The sequence below is a fragment of the Orcinus orca genome, chromosome X (assembly GCF_937001465.1).
Source record: "Orcinus orca chromosome X, mOrcOrc1.1, whole genome shotgun sequence".
Lineage (NCBI taxonomy): Eukaryota > Metazoa > Chordata > Mammalia > Artiodactyla > Delphinidae > Orcinus > Orcinus orca.
The window spans coordinates 74,576,836-74,595,192 of record NC_064580.1 but is presented as its reverse complement, the minus strand read 5'-3'; the positions used below and the strand labels follow the sequence as shown (position 1 = coordinate 74,595,192).

General features: G+C 37.6%; 1 protein-coding gene across 6 annotated transcripts in view; it reads right to left on the bottom strand.

Moving 5' to 3' along the window:
• Nucleotides 1-18,357, bottom strand: part of APOOL (apolipoprotein O like) — a 125,735-nt gene that overhangs the window by 89,992 nt on the left and 17,386 nt on the right. For all 6 annotated transcript variants that reach the window (XR_007474935.1, XM_049705147.1, XM_049705149.1 and 3 more), the window contains exon 2: nucleotides 116-200. Coding sequence is in view for 5 of the 6 variants with exons in the window: in XM_049705147.1 (XP_049561104.1) it covers nucleotides 116-136 (21 nt within the window). In the remaining variant the exon portion in view is untranslated. The remainder of the gene's footprint in view (nucleotides 1-115; nucleotides 201-18,357) is intronic.

Sequence of the window (18,357 nt, the reverse complement as noted above, 5' to 3'; positions counted from 1 at the left end):
CATATAAATGTATAAAAGTAACATGCTGTACACCTTAAACTTACACAACATTACATGTCAAATTTATTCAATAAGAAAAGAAAATGATTTATATGATTTTTGCTTTCAAACTTACCAGTTTTAACTCTATATCCATCCATTCAGGGCATATATGCTAACCTGAAAACAGCAGAAGGAAGAACTGGATACTGTTTATACCACTGTAGAAGAATATAATGGCATTACATTTTCAAGAAAGTAAAAGGAAAATAGGAAAATAAGAAATTTTATCCTTTTATAGGAATGGTTCTAAAAGATGGTCTAAATCTATAAATCAGAAAATAGTCTCATAAAATCATGAAAACAAACCTATAATACTGTGTCTCCTGTACTACTTCCAAGGGCATTTTCCTTAAAGACAAGGACTAAATCTTAGCAGTTGTTGTAGCTACTTTACTCCAGCCTTGTATCAAGTACATGTTTTAGTATAAACTAACATGATAGTAAATCATCAGGTCAAAGTAACCTATCCTTGGACAAATGTAAGATGTAAGGTTTAAAATATGAAGTAATCATATCACCTTTATCCATTCTTTAGATTTTCATTTGGCCTACAGATCATTACCACTCTCCTGAAGTGTTAAAACTTAGAGATGGGGATAATAATTAGTATATCCAAGATAACCTCTCTGAAAGGGAACCCTTGTACACTGTTGGTAGAAATGTAGAGTGGTGCAGCCACTGTGGAAATCAGTACGGAGGCTTCTCAAAAAAACTAAAAACAGAAGTACCATATGACCCAACAATTCCACTCCTGGGTATATATCTGAAAAAGATAAAAACACTAATTTGAAATTTTACATGCACCCCAATGTTCATACAGCATCATTATTTACAATTGCCAAGATATGGGAGCAACCTAAGTGTCCATCAACAGATAGATCGATAAAGATGTATGTATACACACACACACACACACACACACACACACACACACACACACACACACACACAATGGAATATTACTCAGCCATAAAAAAGAATGAAAATTTGCCATTTGCAGCAACATAGACTTGGAGGACATTATGCTAAGTGAAATAAGTCAGAGAGAGAAAGACAAATATCACTTACATGTGGAATCTAAAAAATATAACAAACTAGTGAATATAACAAAAAAGCAGCAGACTCACGGATATAGAGAACAAACCAGTGGTTACCAGTGGGGAGAGGGAGGGAAAGTGACTGTACAGGGGTAGGGGATTAAGAGGTACAAACTAGTGCATATAAAATAAGCTACAAGGATATACTGTACAACACAGGGAATATAGCATTTTATAACTATAAATGGGACATGACCTTCAAAAGTTGTGAAACACTATACTGTTCACCTGTAATTTATATAATATTATACATCAACTATACTTCAATAAAAAATAAAAGAGGAGGGGGATGAGAGGAAGATGGCGGAAGAATAAGACGTGGAGATTATCTTCCTCCCCACAGATACACCAGAAATACATCTACACGTGGAACAACTCCTACAGAACACCTACTGAACACTGGCAGAAGACCTCAGAACTCCCAAAAGGCAAGAAACTCCCCACATACCTGGGTAGGGAAAAAGCAAAAAGAATAAACAGAGACAAAAGGATAGGGATGGGACCTGCACCAGTGGGAAGGAGTTGTGAAGAGGAAAGGTTTCCACACACTGGGAAGCCCCTTCGCAGGCGGAGACTGCGGGTGGCGGAGAAGAAAGCTTTGGAGCCGTGTAGTAGAGCACAGCAACAGGGGTGTGGAGGGCAAAGCGGTGAGATTCCCGCACAGAGGATCAGGCTGGTGAGTGCCAAGAGGCTGGTCTGCTTACCCGATGGGGCGGGGTGGGCTTGGAGCTGAGGCTTGGGGGGTTTCGGACGGAGTGCAGGGAGAGGACTGGGGTTGGTGGCGAGAACACAGCCTGCAGGGGGTTAGTGCACCACGGCTAGCCGGGAGGGAGTCCAGGGAAATGTCTGGACCTGCCGAAGAGGCAAGAGATTTTTTTCTTCCCTCTTTGTTTCCTGGTGCGCGAGCAGAGGGTAATATTAAGAGCACTGCTTAAAGGAGCTCCAGAGACGGGCGCAAGCCGCGGCTAAAGGCGCAGACCTCACAGACGGGCATGAGACGCTAAGGCTGCTGTTGCCGCCACCAAGAAGCCTGTGTGCGAGCACAGGTCACTATTCACACCAACCTTCCGGGGAGCCTGTGCAGCCCACCACTGCCAGGGTCCCGGGATCCAGGGACAACTTCCCTGGGAGAACGCACGGCGTGCCTCACTCAGGCTGGTACAACGTCACGCTGGCCTCTTCCACTGCAGGCTTGCCCTGCACTCCGTGCCCCTCCCCCCCCCACTCCCCGGCCTGAGTGAGCCAGAGTCCCCGAAGCAGCTGCTCCTTTAACCCCTCCCTGTCTGAGCTAAGAAAAGATGCCCTCCGGCGACCTACACGCAGAGGCAGGGCCAAATCCAAAGCTGAGCCCCTGGGAGCTGTGAGAACAAAGAAGAGAAAGAGAAATCTCTCCCAGCAGCCTCAGAAGCAGCGGATTAAAGGTCCACAATCAACTTGATGTACCCTGCATCTGTGGAATACATGAATAGACAACAAATCATCCCAAATTGAGGAGGTGGACTTTGAGAGCAAGATTTATGATTTTTTCCCCTTTTCCTCTTTTTGTGAGTGTGTATGTGTATGCTTCTGTGTGAGATTGTTTCTGTATAGCTTTGCTTCCACCATCTGTCCTAGGGTTCTATCTGTCCGTCTTTTTTTTCTTAATAATTATTTTTTATTTTAATCACTTCATTATATTTTATCTTACTTTATTTTACTTTATCTTCTTTCTTTCTTTCTTTTTTTCCTTCCTTCCCTCCTTCCTTCCGTCCTCCCTCCCTCCCTCCTTTCTTTCTTTCCTTCTTTCCTTCTTTCTTTATTTCTTTCATTCTTTCTACTTCTACTAATTTTTTCTTTCTACTTTTTTCTCCCTTTTATTCTGAGCCGTGTGGATGAAAGGCTCATGGTCCTGCAGCCAGGATTCAGTGCTGTGCCTCTGAGGTGGGAGAGGCAACTTCAGGACACTGGTCCACAAGAGCCCTCCCAGCTCCACATAGTATCAAACAGCGAAAATCTCCCAGAGATCTCCATCTCAACACCAGCACCCAGCTTCACTCAACAACGAGCAAGCTACAGTGCTGGACACCCTATGCCAAACAACTAGCAAGACAGGAACACAAGCCCACCCACTAGCAGAGAGTCTGCCTAAAATCATAGTAAGTCCACAGACACCCCAAAACACACCACCAGACGTGGACATGCCCACCAGAAAGACAAGATCCAGCCTCATCCACCAGAACACAGGCACAAGTCCCCTCCACCAGGAAACCTAAACAACGTACTGAAGCAACATTAGCCACTGGGGACAGACACCAAAAACAGCGGGAACTACGAACCTGCAGCCTGCAAACAGGAGACCCCAAACACAGTAAGATAAGCAAAATGAGAAGAGAGATAAACACACAGCAGATGAAGGAGCAAGATAAAAACCCAGCAGACCTAACAAATGAAGAGGAAATAGGCAGTCTACCTGAAAAAGAATTCAGAATAATGATAGTAAAGATGATCCAAAATCTTGGAAATACAATAGACAAAATGCAAGAAACATTTAACAAGGACCTAGAAGAACTAAAGATGAAACAAGCAACGATGAACAGCACAATAAATGAAATTAAAAATATTCTAGAAGGGATCAATAGCACAATAATTGAGGCAGAAGAACGGATAGTGACCTGGAAGATAAAATAGTGGAAATAACTACTGCAGAGCAGAATAAAGAAAACAAAAGGAAAAGAACTGAGGACAGTCTCAGAGACCTCTGGGACAACATTAAACACACGAATATTCGAATTAATGGGGTTCCAGAAGAAGAGAAAAAGAAAGTGACTGAGAAAAGATTTGAAGACATTATACTTGAAAACTTCCCTAATATGGGAAAGGAAATAGTTAATCAAGTCCAGGAAGCACAGAGAGCCCCATACAGGATTAATCCAAGGAGAAATACGCCAAGACACATATTAGTAAAACTGTCAAAAATTAAATACAAAGAAAACATATTACAAGCAGCAAGGGAAACAAAAACAAATAACACACAAAGGAATCCCCATAAGGTTAACAGCTCATTTTTCAGCAGAAACTCTGCAAGCCAGAAGGGACTGGCAGGACATATTTAGAGTGGTGAAGGAGAAAAACCTACAACCAAGATTACACTACCCAGCAAGGATCTCATTCAGATTTGATGGAGAAATGAAAAGCTTTACAGACAAGGAAAAGCTGAGAGAGTTCAGAAACACCAAACCACCTTTACAAGAAATGCTAAAGGAACTGCTCTAGGCAAGAAACACAAGAGAAGGAAAAGACCTACAATAACGAACCCAAAACAATTAAGAAAACAGGAATAGGAACATACATATCGATAATTACCTTAAATGTAAATGGACTAAATGCTCCCACCAAAAGACACAGATTGGCTGAATGGATACAAAAAAAAGACCCATATATATGCAGTCTACAAGAGACCCACTTCAGTCCTAGAGACAATGCAGACTGAAAGTGAGGGGATGGAAAAAGATATTCCATGCAAATGGAAACCAAAAGAAAGCTGGAGGAGCAATTCTCATATCAGACAAAATAAACTTTAAAATGAAAACTATTAGAAGAGACAAAGAGGCACACTACATAATGATCAAGGGATTGATCCAAGAAGAACATATAACAATTGTAAACACTTATGCACCCAACATACCAGCACCTCAATACATAAGGCAAATACTAACAGCCATAAAAGGGGAAATCAAGAGTAACAGAGTCATAGTAGGAGACTTTAACACCTCACTTTCACCCATGGACAGATCATCCAAAATGAAAATAAATAAGGAAACACAAGCTTTAAATGATACATTAAAAAAGATGGACTTAATTCATATTTATAGGACATTCCTTCCAAAAACAAGAGAATACACATTCTTCTAAAGTGCTCATGGAACATTCTCCAGGATAGATCATATCTTGGGTCACAAATCAAGCCTTGGTAAATTTAAGAAAACAGAAATTGTATCAAGTATCTTTTCCGAACACAACGCTATGAGACTAGATATCAATTACAGGAAAAGACCTGTAAAAAATACAAACAGATGGAGGCTAAACAATACACTACTTAATAACGAAATGATCACTGAAGAAATCAAAGAGGAAATCAAAAAGTACCTAGATACAAATGACAATGGAGACAGGATGACCCAAAACCTATGGGATGCAGCAAAAGCAGTTCTAAGAGGGAAGTTTATATCAATAAAATCCTACATTAAGAAACAGGAAACATCTCGAATAAACAACCTAACCTTGCACCTAAAGCTATTAGAGAAAGAAGAAAAAAACCCCAAAGTTAGCAGAGGGAAAGAAATCATAAAGATCAGATCAGAAATAAATGAAAAAGAAATGAAGGAAATGACAGCAAAGATCAATAAAACTAAAAGCTGGTTCTCTGAGAAGATAAAAAAAGGGACAAACCATTAGCCAGACACATCAAGAAAAAAAGGGAGAAGACTCAAATCAATAGAATTAGAAATGAAAAAGGAGAAGTAACAACTGACACTGCAGAAATAAAAAAGATCATGAGAGATTACTACAAGCAACTCTGTGCCAATAAAATGGACAACCTGGAAGAAATTCTTAGAAATGCACAACCTGCCAAGACTGAATCAGGAAGATATAGAAAATATGAACAGACCAATCATAAGCACTGAAATTGAAACTGTTACTAAAAATCTTCCAACAAACAAAAGCCCAGGACCAGATAGATTCACAGACTAATTCTATGAAACATTCAGAGAACAGCTAACACCTATCCTTCTCAAACTCTTCCAAAATATAAGAGAGGGAGGAACACTCCCAAACTCATTCTACGAGGCCACCATCACCCTGATACCAAAACCAGACAAGGATGTAACAAAGAAAGAAAACTACAGGCCAATAACACTGATGAACATAGATGCAAAAATCCTCAACAAAATACTAGCAAACAGAATCCAACAGCACATTAAACGGATCATAAACCGTGAACAAGTGGGATTTATTCCAGGATTGCAAGAATTCTTCAATATACGCAAATCAATCAACCTGATATACCATATTAATAAATTGAAGGAAAATAACCATATGATCATCTCAATAGGTGCAGAGAAAACTTTCGACAAAATTCAACACCCATTTATGATAAAAACCCTGCAGAAAGTAGGCATAGAGGGAACATTCCTCAACATAATAAAGGCCATACATGACAAGCCCACAGCCAACATCATCCTCAATGGTGAAAAACTGAAAGCATTTCCACTAAGATCAGGAACAAGACAAGGTTGACCACTCTCACCACTCTTATTCAACATAGCTTTGGAAGTTTTAGCCACAGCAATCAGAGAAAAAAGGAAATAAAAGGAATCCAAATCGGAAAAGAAGTAAAGCTGTCACTGTTTGCAGATGACATGATACTATACATAGAGAATCCTAAAGATGCTACCAGAAAACTAGTAGAGCTAATCAATGAAATTGGTAAAGTAGCAGGGTACAAAATTAATGCACAGAAATCTCTGGCATTCCTATACACTAATGATGAAAACTCTGAAAATGAAATCAAGAAAACACTCCCATTTACCATTGCAACAAAAAGAATAAAATATCTAGGAATAAACCTACCTAAGGAGACAAAAGACCTGTATGCAGAAAATTATAAGACACTGATGAAAGGAATTAAAGATGATATAAATAGATGGAGAGTTATACCATGTTCTTGGGTTTGAAGAATCAACATTGTGAAAATGACTCTACTACCCAAAGCAATCTACAGATTCAATGCAATCCCTATCAAACTACCACTGGAATTTTTCACAGAACTAGAAGAAAAAATTTCACAATTTGTATGGAAACACAAAAGACCCAGAACAGCCAAAGCAATCTTGAGAATGAAAAACGGAGCTGGAGGAATCAGGCTCCCTGACTTCATACTATACTACAAAGCTACAGTAATCAAGACAGTACGGTACTGGCACAAAAACAGAAAGACAGATCAATGGAACAGGATAGAAAGCCTAGTGATAAACCCACACACATATGGTCACCTTATCTTTGATAAAGGAGGCAGGAATGTACAGGGGAGAAAGGACAGCCTCTTCAATAAGTGGTGCTGGGAAAACTGGAGAGGTACATGTAAAAGCATGATATTAGATCACTCCCTAACACCATACACAAAAATAAGCTCAAAATGGATTAAAGACTTAAATGTAAGGCCAGAAACTATGAAGCTCTTAGAGGAAAACATAGGCAGAACACTCCATGACATAAATCACAGCAAGATCCTTTTTGACCCACCTCCTAGAGAAATGGAAATAAAAACAAAAATAAACAAATGGGACCTAATGAAACTTAAAACTTCTGCACAGCAAAGGAAACCATAAACAAGACCAAAAGACAACCCTCAGAATGGGAGAAAATATTTGCAAATGAAGAAACTGACAAAGGATTAATCTCCAAAATTTACAAGCAGCTCATGCAGCTCAATAACAAAAAAGCAAACAACCCAATCCAAAAATGGGCAGAAGACCTAAATAGACATTTCTCCAAGGAAGATATACAGACTGCCAACAAACAGCTGAAAGAATGCTCAATGTCACTAATGATTAGAGAAATGCAAATCAAAACTACAATGAGATATCATCTCACACCAGTCAGAATGGCCAACATCAAAAAATCTACAAAAAATAAATGCTGCAGAGGGTGTGGCGAAAAGGGAACACTCTTGCACTGTTGGTGGGAATGTAAATTGATACAGCCACTGTGGACAACAGTACGGAGGTTCTTTAAAACACTACAAATAGAACTACCATATGACACAGCAATCCCCCTACTGGGCATATACCCTGATAAAACCATAAGTCAAAAAGAGTCATGTACCAAAATGTTCATTGCAGGTCTGTTTACAATAGCCCAGAGATGGAGACAACCTAAGTGTCCATCATCGGATGAATGTATAAAGAAGATGTGGCACATATATTCAATGGAATATTACTCAGCCATAAAAAGAAATGAAATTGAGCTATTTGTAATGAGGTGGATAGACCTAGAGTCTGTCATACAGAGTGAAGTAAGTCAGAAACGGACAGAAAAATACCGTATGCTAACACGTATATATGGAATTTAAGAAAAAAAAATGTCAAGAACATAGGGCTAAGACAGGAATAAAGACACAGACCTACTAGAGAATGGAGTTGAGGATATGGGGAGGGGGAAGGGTAAGCTGTGACAAAGCAAGAGAGAGGCATGGACATATATACACTACCAAACGTAAAGTAGATAGCTAGTGGGAAGCAGCCGCATAGCACAGGGAGATCAGCTCGGTGCTTTGTGATTGCCTGGCGGGGTGGCATAGGGAGGGTGGGAGTGAGAGAGATGCAACAGGGCAGAGATATGGGAACATATGTACATATATAACTGATTCATTTTGTTGTAAAGCAGAATCTAACACACCATTTTAGAGCAATTGTACTCCAATAAAGATGTTAAAAAAATACACAAGGTCATGAGAGATTATCAGAAGCAACTCTAGGCCAATAAAATGGACAACCTAGTAGAAATGCACAAATTCTTAAAAATGCACAACGTGCCAAGACTGAATCAGGAAGAAATACAAAATATGAACAGACCAATCACAAGCATTGAAATTGAAACTGTGATTAAAAATCTTCCAAAAAACAAAAGCCCAGGACCAGATGGCTTCACAGGCAAATTCTAAAAAACATTTAGAGAAGAGCTAACACCTATCCTTCTCAAACTCCTCCAAAATATAGCAGAGGGAGGAACACTCCCAAACTCTTTCTACGAGGCTACCATCACCGTGATACCAAAACCAGACAAGGATGTAACAAAGAAAGAAAACTACAGGCAAATATCAGTGATGAACATAGATGCAAAAATCCTCAACAAAATACTAGCAAACAGAATCCAACAGCACATTAAAAGGATCATACACCATGATCAAATGGGGTTTATTCCAGGAATGCAAGGATTTTGCAATATATGCAAATAAATCAACGTGATACACCATATTAACAAATTGAAGGAGAAAAACCATATGATCATCTCAATAGATGCAGAGAAAACTTTCGACAAAATTCAACACCCATTTATGATAAAAACCCTGCAGAAAGTAGGCAAAGAGGGAACGTTCCTCAAAACAATAAAGGCCATATATGACAAGCCCACAGCCAACATCATCCTCAATGGTGAAAAACTGAAAGCATTTCCACTAAGATCAGGAACAAGACAAGGTTGCCCACTCTCACCACTCTTATTCAACACAGTTTTGGAAGTTTTAGCCACAGCAATCAGAGAAGAAAAGGAAATAAAAGGAATCCAAATCGGAAAAGAAGTAAAGCTGTCACTGTTTGCAGATGACATGATACTATACATAAAGAATCCTAAACATGCTACCAGAAAACTAGTAGAGCTAATCAATGAATTTGGTAAAGTAGCAGGATACAAAATTAATGCACAAAAATCTCTGGCATTCCTATACAGTAATGATGAAAAATCTGAAAGTGAAATCAAGAAGACACTCCCATTTACCACTGCAACAAAAAGAATAAAATATCTAGGAATAAAACTACCTAAGGAGACAAAAGACCTATATGCAGAAAATTATAAGACACGGATGAAAGAAATTAAAAATGATATAAATAGATGGAGAGATATACCATGTTCTTGGATTGGAAGAATCAACATTGTGAAAATGACTCTACTACCCAAAGCAATCTACAGATTCAACGCAATCCCTATCAAACTACCACTGGCATTTTTCACAGAACTAGAAGAAAAAATTTCACAATTTGTATGGAAACACAAAAGACCCAGAATACGCAAAGCAATCTTGAGAACGAAAAACGGAGCTGGAGGAATCAGGTTCCCTGACTTCAGACTATACTACAAAGCTACAGTAATCAAGACAGTACAGTACTGGCACAAAAACAGAAAGATAGATCAATGGAACAGGATAGAAAGCCCAGGGATAAACCCACGCACATATGGTCACCTTATCTTTGATAAAGGACGCAGGAATGTACAGTGGAGAAAGGACAGCCTCTCAATAAGTGGTGCTGGCAAAACTAGACAGGTACATGTAAAAGTATGAGATTAGATCACTCCCTAACACCATACACAGAAATAAGCTCAAAATGGATTAAAGACCTTAATGTAAGGCCAGAAACTATCAAGCTCTTAGAGGAAAACATAGGCAGAACACTCCATGACATAAATCACAGCAAGATCCTTTTTGACCCACCTCCTAGAGAAATGGAAATAAAACAAAAATAAACAAATGGGACCTAATGAAACTTAGAAGGTTTTGCACAGCAAAGGAGACCATAAACAAGACCAAAAGACAACCCTCAGAATGGGAGAAAATATTTGCAAATGAAGCAACTGACAAAGGATTAATTTCCAAAATTTACAAGCAGCTCATGCAGCTCAATAACAACAAAAAAACCAACCCAATCCAAAAATGGGCAGAAGACCTAAATAGACATTTCTCCAAAGAAGATATACAGACTGCCAACAAACACATGAAAGAATTCTCAACATCATTAATCATTAGAGAAATGCAAATCAAAACTACAATGAGATATCATCTCACAGCAGTCAGAATGGCCATCATCAAAAAATCTAGAAACAATAAATGCTGGAGAGGGTGTGGAGAAAAGGGAACACTCTTGCACTGCTGGTGGGAATGTGAATTGGTACAGCCGCTATGGAGAACAGTATGGAGGTTCCTTAAAAAACTACAAATAGAACTACCATATGACCCAGCAATCCCACTACTGGGCATATACCCTGAGAAAACCATAATTCAAAAAGAGTCATGTACCAAAATGTTCATTGCAGCTCTATTTACAATAGCCCGGAGATGGAAACAACCTAAGTGTCCATCATCGGATGAATGGATAAAGAAGATGTGGCACATATATACAATGGAATATTACTCAGCCATAAAAAGAAATAAAATTGAGCTATTTGTAATGAGGTGGATAGATCTAGAGTCTGTCATACAGAGTGAAGTAAGTAAGAAGAGAAAGACAAATACCGTATGCTAACACATATATATGGAATTTAAGAAAAATAAAATGTCATGAAGAACCTAGTGGTAAGACAGGAATAAAGACACAGACCTACTAGAGAATGGAGTTGAGGATATGGGGAGGGGGAAGGGTAAGCTGTGACAAAGTGAGAGAGAGGCATGGACATACATACACTACCAAACTTAAGGTAGATAGCTAGTGGGACGCAGCCACATAGCACAGGGAGATCAGCTCGGTGCTTTGTGACCAACTGGAGGGGTGGGATAGGGAGGGTGGGAGGGAGGGAGACGCAAGAGGGAAGAGATATGGGAACATATGTATATGTATAACTGATTCACTTTGTTATAAAGCAGAAACTAACACACCATTGTAAAGCAATTATACTCCAATAAAGATGTAAAAATAAATAAATAAATAAAATAAAAGAGGATAACCTCTTTGTTTATACATTATTATATATTATTCCATAGGTTTAATCTTGGAATAAGCCAGATTTATGCCTCAAACAGGTCTCTCATCTGAAATTTGTTATGGTATGAAACACCAAGCTTATGAAATACGAACATGGTGTAATTTATTAATGGTCATGAAAAGTCTACAAATAAACCCAAAATCTATTAGGGAAACATTTGTTCGCTTATTTGACATAAAAACTGTCAAATCATGAAAGTTCTTATTTTTCCCTTAGCCGTGAACTGACATTTTTGCTAAAAACAAAACCAAAATAGTACCACCTGGGCAAAATTATGAAACCTGTTACTTGTACTATAAACACAAGGCTTCTTTCTATGATAGTTATCCACTATCACCCAGTGTTTTTCTAAAATAATATTTATAAAATATTTGAATAGCAGTTTTATTACTTCTAGTCTAACAACACTATGGGGACACATGATGATCAAATGCAATCCCAAACTGAAATAACGGGGTGCTCGGGAGACATTCTGCAAGAAAAGATATTTTTTTTCCCAATGACATCAAACTTACCTAATGTTAAGATGTAAAAATATACATGGTACTATGGACTGAATGTTTATAGTATCCCCCCAGTTTCCTATGTTGATGTACTAACCCCTATTGTGGTGGTATTAGGAGGTGGGGCTTTTGCGAAGTGATTAAGTTCAGAAGATGTCACAAGGGTGGAGCCCCCCCGTAATGAGATTAGTGTCTTTATACGAAAAGGAAGAGACATGAGAACTCTCCCCACCTCCCCTGCAGCATGCACAAAGAAGATGTCATGAGAGCACACAGCTTGATGGTGGCAGTATGCAACCCAGGAAGAGAGCCCTCATCAACAACCAAATCTGCTGGCACCATGATCTTGGACTTCCCAGCCTCCAGAACTGTGAGAAATAAATACCTGTTGTTTAAACCAGCCAGTCTGGGGTATTTTGTTATAGCAGCTGGAGCTGACTAAGAAAAATGGTGTGACTCCAAAGTAAGATTAATTTTCCTGCAGCTTTTAGAAATCTGTCTCTTTCAAACCATGCTTATTATTAGGTACAGTATGACCTTTGCTACCTAAAACTTTTAGGTACCTAGAGGAGTTCTAAAACGCGGGTAGGGGGGAAAGAAACAAGACCTCATGTTGTAGAATCTCTTGTGGCTAAGAAGCTGTCCCTGAACATCCAGTAACCGACAAAAGGGAAAAGAACCAAAGAGCTGAGTATTACAGGCAAGCGTATTCCAATTGGCTAGTTGTGTTTATAAAAGGCTAGATTTATTATACAAAAGCCAAAAAGTGGAAAAAGTAACAAGAAATGTAAGAGATAAGAAAGAATAAAAGCAGAATAAAAGATAGTAGCAGAGGCACACACCATGGCTGGGAAAGAAAGAGAATCAGCAATGAAGTTAAAAATGCAACAGCTCTACAACCTGGTAGTGGTACCTGTTCTACGCCTTAATATAATGTCCCTGAAAATATAAAGGATCCCTGAAGACAGGGTGTTCTGTGTTTATGGAGCACTTACTATGTGCCAGGTGCTTTACATCCACTGAGTTTTTTAATCTTTACAAAAATTCAATATTGGGGATTTAGGATGGTTTTGGCTAAAGTTTTCGAATCCCCAACTTAAACAGGCTTCAACAATGACAAACATTATTCTCTCATGTAATAGGAAGTCTAGAAGTAGACAGAACTTTAGGATTGATTTGGTGACTTATCAAAAACCCAGGTTCTTCCATCTCTCTGCTCTGTTGCCTATATTTAAAATGCCATTTGAAATGGTGCATAGGATCTGGTCTTTTCTTGGAAATTAAATATCAAGGAATACTAAGAGGAAGTAGTGACCTATAGCACATCTGTAAAAGTGAAACTATCTGAAGATAAATGTGATGACAAAATAATACTTCTGCTCTAATACATTAGTAACAGGAAAGGGATAAATAATGTTTTCTGAATGCCTACTACTATGCATCAGAAAGTATCTTATGTTAATGGTGCAGGAAACATACAGAATATTTTCAATGGGGCAGACAAGGAAAAGGACACAAGTAACAGCAGTGACCTTTGGAGGGCAGAAAAACCCTTGGAAAAAGGCTGCCTTCAGTTTATTGAGCATGTGACACTGCCCACAAAGCTAAGAAGTTGCATATATTTTATTTCAAAAAAAGAAAATGACACCAGAAATGTTTTCAAGATAGCGTATCCTAAGGCTATTTCTGCGTTCAATACCATTCACTATCTATATAGCATCTTCATTAAGAGTAACAGCTATAGCATATTAAAATCGGCAAAGTTAAACAATGAAGATACCGAATGATGATGAATAGGTTTAAGATGGATGGGAAGTACATGGTACACTTGAGCTCTAATCTTCATCAAAATTAAAGTTCTGGCACTTAAAAGGCCAATCTTAAATTAGACAGAATAAATAACTGCCCACCTCAGTGTGGCTTGGATAGGTATGGTTTTTACTGTATTATTAAATTATAGAACATTAATTAATGTTAAAGCATTTCAAGCACCTAGTACTTTAATTATGATGTATGAAAGAACAAAATTATTTTGGAATTTATGAACACTCAATAATTGTGATGTAATTGTTACTGAGTAACACTTGAAAGTGTCAAAAGTTTACCTTAGATACATAAAAATGTAAGTAGAAAATTAAAAATAAAAACAGGGAATGTAGCAGTTACATAAACATTTTTTTAAAAATCCTCCAGAAATAGTAACACAGATTGGCATAATTCAACTTTAGTAAGTTTATGGTAATCAGGGTCAGACAAATACTAACTTATTGTCAAAATCAGTAACTAAATTTTAAAAAACACCTAACAGCTCCCTTTCACAATACATATTTACAAACGTGTGCTATCTATAGCAAAGAAATTAGGCTATATCTACCTTGTAGTGATGTGAGAAAGGAATATTGAGAGCATTCTATTTACTTGAGAAGATAGTAATACTCCAGTAAGAGATGATTTTCAAGATGTTGTCCATTTAGAATTCAGTTGCTGCTAAATTTCAAAATAGGATTAAGTAAACTATACAGGAAATGAAATGAATCTTTCTAAAATACGGCTTTATTCTCCTGGTTCAACAAACAAATAAACCATCTTAGTTTAACCTTCTCTATATACCCTCTGGGGTTAGCAGATATTTGGTGTTGTGCAAAACGTCCAAAAGACATGCCAAAAGGTCCTTGATATTTGGTCCTGTCCAAAACCATTTGGCACAAACCAAATATGTTCATGGACGTTTTAGATAGGACCAAATTTCAAGGACTTTTTGGTGTCGTCCAAATGTCTTATAAACCAAATGCCTTATGAACCAATGTCCTGTTAGGCTCTCTGGCTCTAGCCAAATTAATCTTCCTAGGCTGAAACATGTCAAGTACATTCCTTCCTCAGTGCCTTCACTCACTTCATTTTCCCTGCTAGAATGTCTTCACCTCTCCTGCACCTAACAGTGCCTGGCACGTAGCAGGTACTCAACAACTATTTGTTGAATGAATACACTGCCTAAACTCTGTCCTTCCTTGAAGGTTTAGCTCAAGTCCTACTAGATCACTCATAGTCATCTCTCTGAGTTCATAAAGTTCTTATTTGTATGAAACACTAATCTGGAATTAAACAAACATAATGTTACATTATTATTTACCCGTTGAAATATATATAGCCTATTCTTCTACTAAAATGCAGGTTCCTTGTGAGTAGTCTTATGCCTCTTTGTATTCAAAGGGCTTTGCAGGACTAAGGATCTCAAAAAAAGTAATAAAATCATTCACAGGTTTAAATAAGGCAGTGTACATAGGTAATCTAGCAAGTTTTTCTATGTAACATTTACTGACTACCTATGTGCCAAGTATTTGTGAAGGCAAATGATAACTAAAAGTCCTAAAGCTGATCTGAAATTGTAAGACTGATTTAATGATCTTAATTTTTTGAGAATCCAATGAAAACTATGAATTATGGTCCCCCAAAATGTAGTTATTCTCAAAATTTTGCATATGCTTGCAGGCTCCACCATACTCTCTGAAGCATTTGGGGACCCAATTAAATCCAGGCCCACCACAACTAAAATTTATCACAAATGCATCCTATCCTGATACAAGTATAAATGCAATAGAGAATATTTCTCTTCTTACAAAAAATTCTCACAAGAATGTTCTAAGAATCAAATACTATAATACATGAAAATTTTATAAACTGTTTAGTGCTAGATAAATGGAAGGTAGTATTCTTATAACACATTTCTTGACTAAATTTCAAACTTCTGAAGACTATAGCTAAGTGGACAACAGAGCAAGCCTGATTATTTCTTACTAGAAACAATATTCTACTTTCAATGTGCCATGACAAAACTTCTTGGCCAAATTAATGTGGTGATTATTATACTAAATCAAATAAATACCTTAAAATATAATACCTTCTATCTAAATTGACGCATTTTTAGCTAGAATGGTCAATAATACCTTGCTTAAAGAATCCCGTAGGAAAAATTATTCCTTTATACCATAATTGCTTAAATATAGTTTTAAAAAGGCTTCATTTTTTGGAGGTCAAAAGATTCAGAAATGGGGGGAGTTGGAAAGGTATGAAAAGAAGTATTCCTTTCAGTGTGGGGCTGGTGCCTGAGGAGCTGTTCACAACGAAAATCTCATCACCACAGGGCTGTTTATGATTTGAGACCACGAGACTTGGGTAGGGAAGAGAGGAAAGTTACAGTCTTCCATCCCTGGTAGAAGAAAAAGTAGCTTACCCATCTCCAATCATCTCCAATTGCTCCCACTTTTTGCTCTTTCTTGTCCTCACCTCTTTCCCCCACCCTTTTTTTTTTCAGCGACTATTTGTTCCAATTATTTTTCAATCCTTATTTTACCTCCATTTCCTACTTTTCTTTCTTTCTCCCTTTCCTTTGCTTAGCAGATCTGAAGGGCTAAGAGCTTGCCTTATCGGCAGGGGAGAGAAGACTGTGACTTACTGGGTGATTTCCTTTGTCCACCGAGCTAAAGTACAAATACTCCAGAGGAAACCAAACACAGGGGCATAACTATACAACTGATAAAGTTTAGCCTCTTCTGAAATATTAGGTAGGAGATGGGAAGAACAAAAATTGGCCTGAAAGATCAAGTACTGCTCCTGAGTAAACTAATGATTATTGAAACCAACATAAAATGGTAAAAGAGAGACTGGTTTCAAAATATAGTGCTGAGTTTCAGGCATACTACCTTCTTTGTACTAGAGTTTTAGTCTCAGAATGCAAAGGGACCTTAAAGGTCTTCTGGTCCAACCATTCCTCTGATGATAGAATCCCTTCTGTAACACACTATTAAGTGACCCTAAAGTTTATGTATGACCCCCTTTAGTAATGGGAAACTCCACTAATAGATCATTCCATCTTTTTACAGCTCTTTAAGAAAGTTCCTCCACAGACTGAACTGAAACACATATCCATATAATTTTCACGGCTCCTAGTTCCACTCCTTTGGGTCACGCAGCACAGGTCCAGCCACTCTTGCCAATGAAAGCATATTTTAATTCCCCATTATTAACTTCTGGAATGCACTCCTGTGTCTCCTTGTACTACTTCCAAGGGTAATAAATTTCTGACAATGGCAAGTGCTACTGAACTCATCTTCTGTTTTAACAGAGATATTACCATATCTTTTTTCTGAGTAAAACTGAAACAAGAAAAAGGTGCTAATGCTTCATTTTGTAGCTATCGTGTAACAGCTAATATTTCTCGACAGTAACATAAAACTCTTACACAAGGATGCCCTGTTTTAAAGTAATCACCAGTGAGTCACTAACAAGTCTGTATATATCATGGTGCTTATTTTCTTCAGAAAATGAGTGGGTGAATCATCTTTAAGAGAATAAACTATCATTAATCAACTGAGAACAGAGTCTATCAGCTACAGCATTATTTATTATACTGGTACATGAAAAGCAGATACCTTGCTGAAATAGGGAATTTGAAAACTCTGCCTGTATTTTTTCATAAAACTCTTGAAAAAGATAGTGGTACTGAAGAACAAATAATCAAACTATGAAAACGTATCTGTACAATTTGGGCCTTCCATGTCAGCATTTCAAACAGTCTATTTCAAAGGACTGAAATACTGAGATCAAAAATAAAGAACTTGTGAAAAAGCTATAGGGGTAAAACAGCCACAAACTATAAAGCCTTTAGCATCTCAATCCTTAAAGGTTTGAGACTCTAGTATGCCTTAATTTACACTCTTATCAGTTAGGCTTTTATAGATGATCAATGAAAATCTCATTCCCACTCTACTAGAATTTTACCAATGGAATCCTTAAATCTGGGTTATTCTTAAAAGAAACTTAAGGATAGTTTTTTAGTAAACAATCTCTGCAACAATCTCTGCATTCAAATTACACATAAATGGTATGGTAACCAAATAAACACATTATATTTTATACTTTTAAAAATGATTTCTGTTATTAAAAACATCATGAATAACCATCAAGGGTCTGAAAGAAATCAAAATAAGTCTAAGAAGAAACAAGGCTGTAAATATATACTCATTTTAATAAAAATTGATAATATAACACAACAAATTCCTATTCTACTTGCTTGAGACTAGTGATGTTCACTGCCATGAGAAACAGGTTATCAGCCCACTGGCATGAAGGAGGTGTGATTTAAATTGGGAACTGAAGGTCAAAAGAAATGTAGCATTATACTAGGTGCTGGGAATATAAAGATC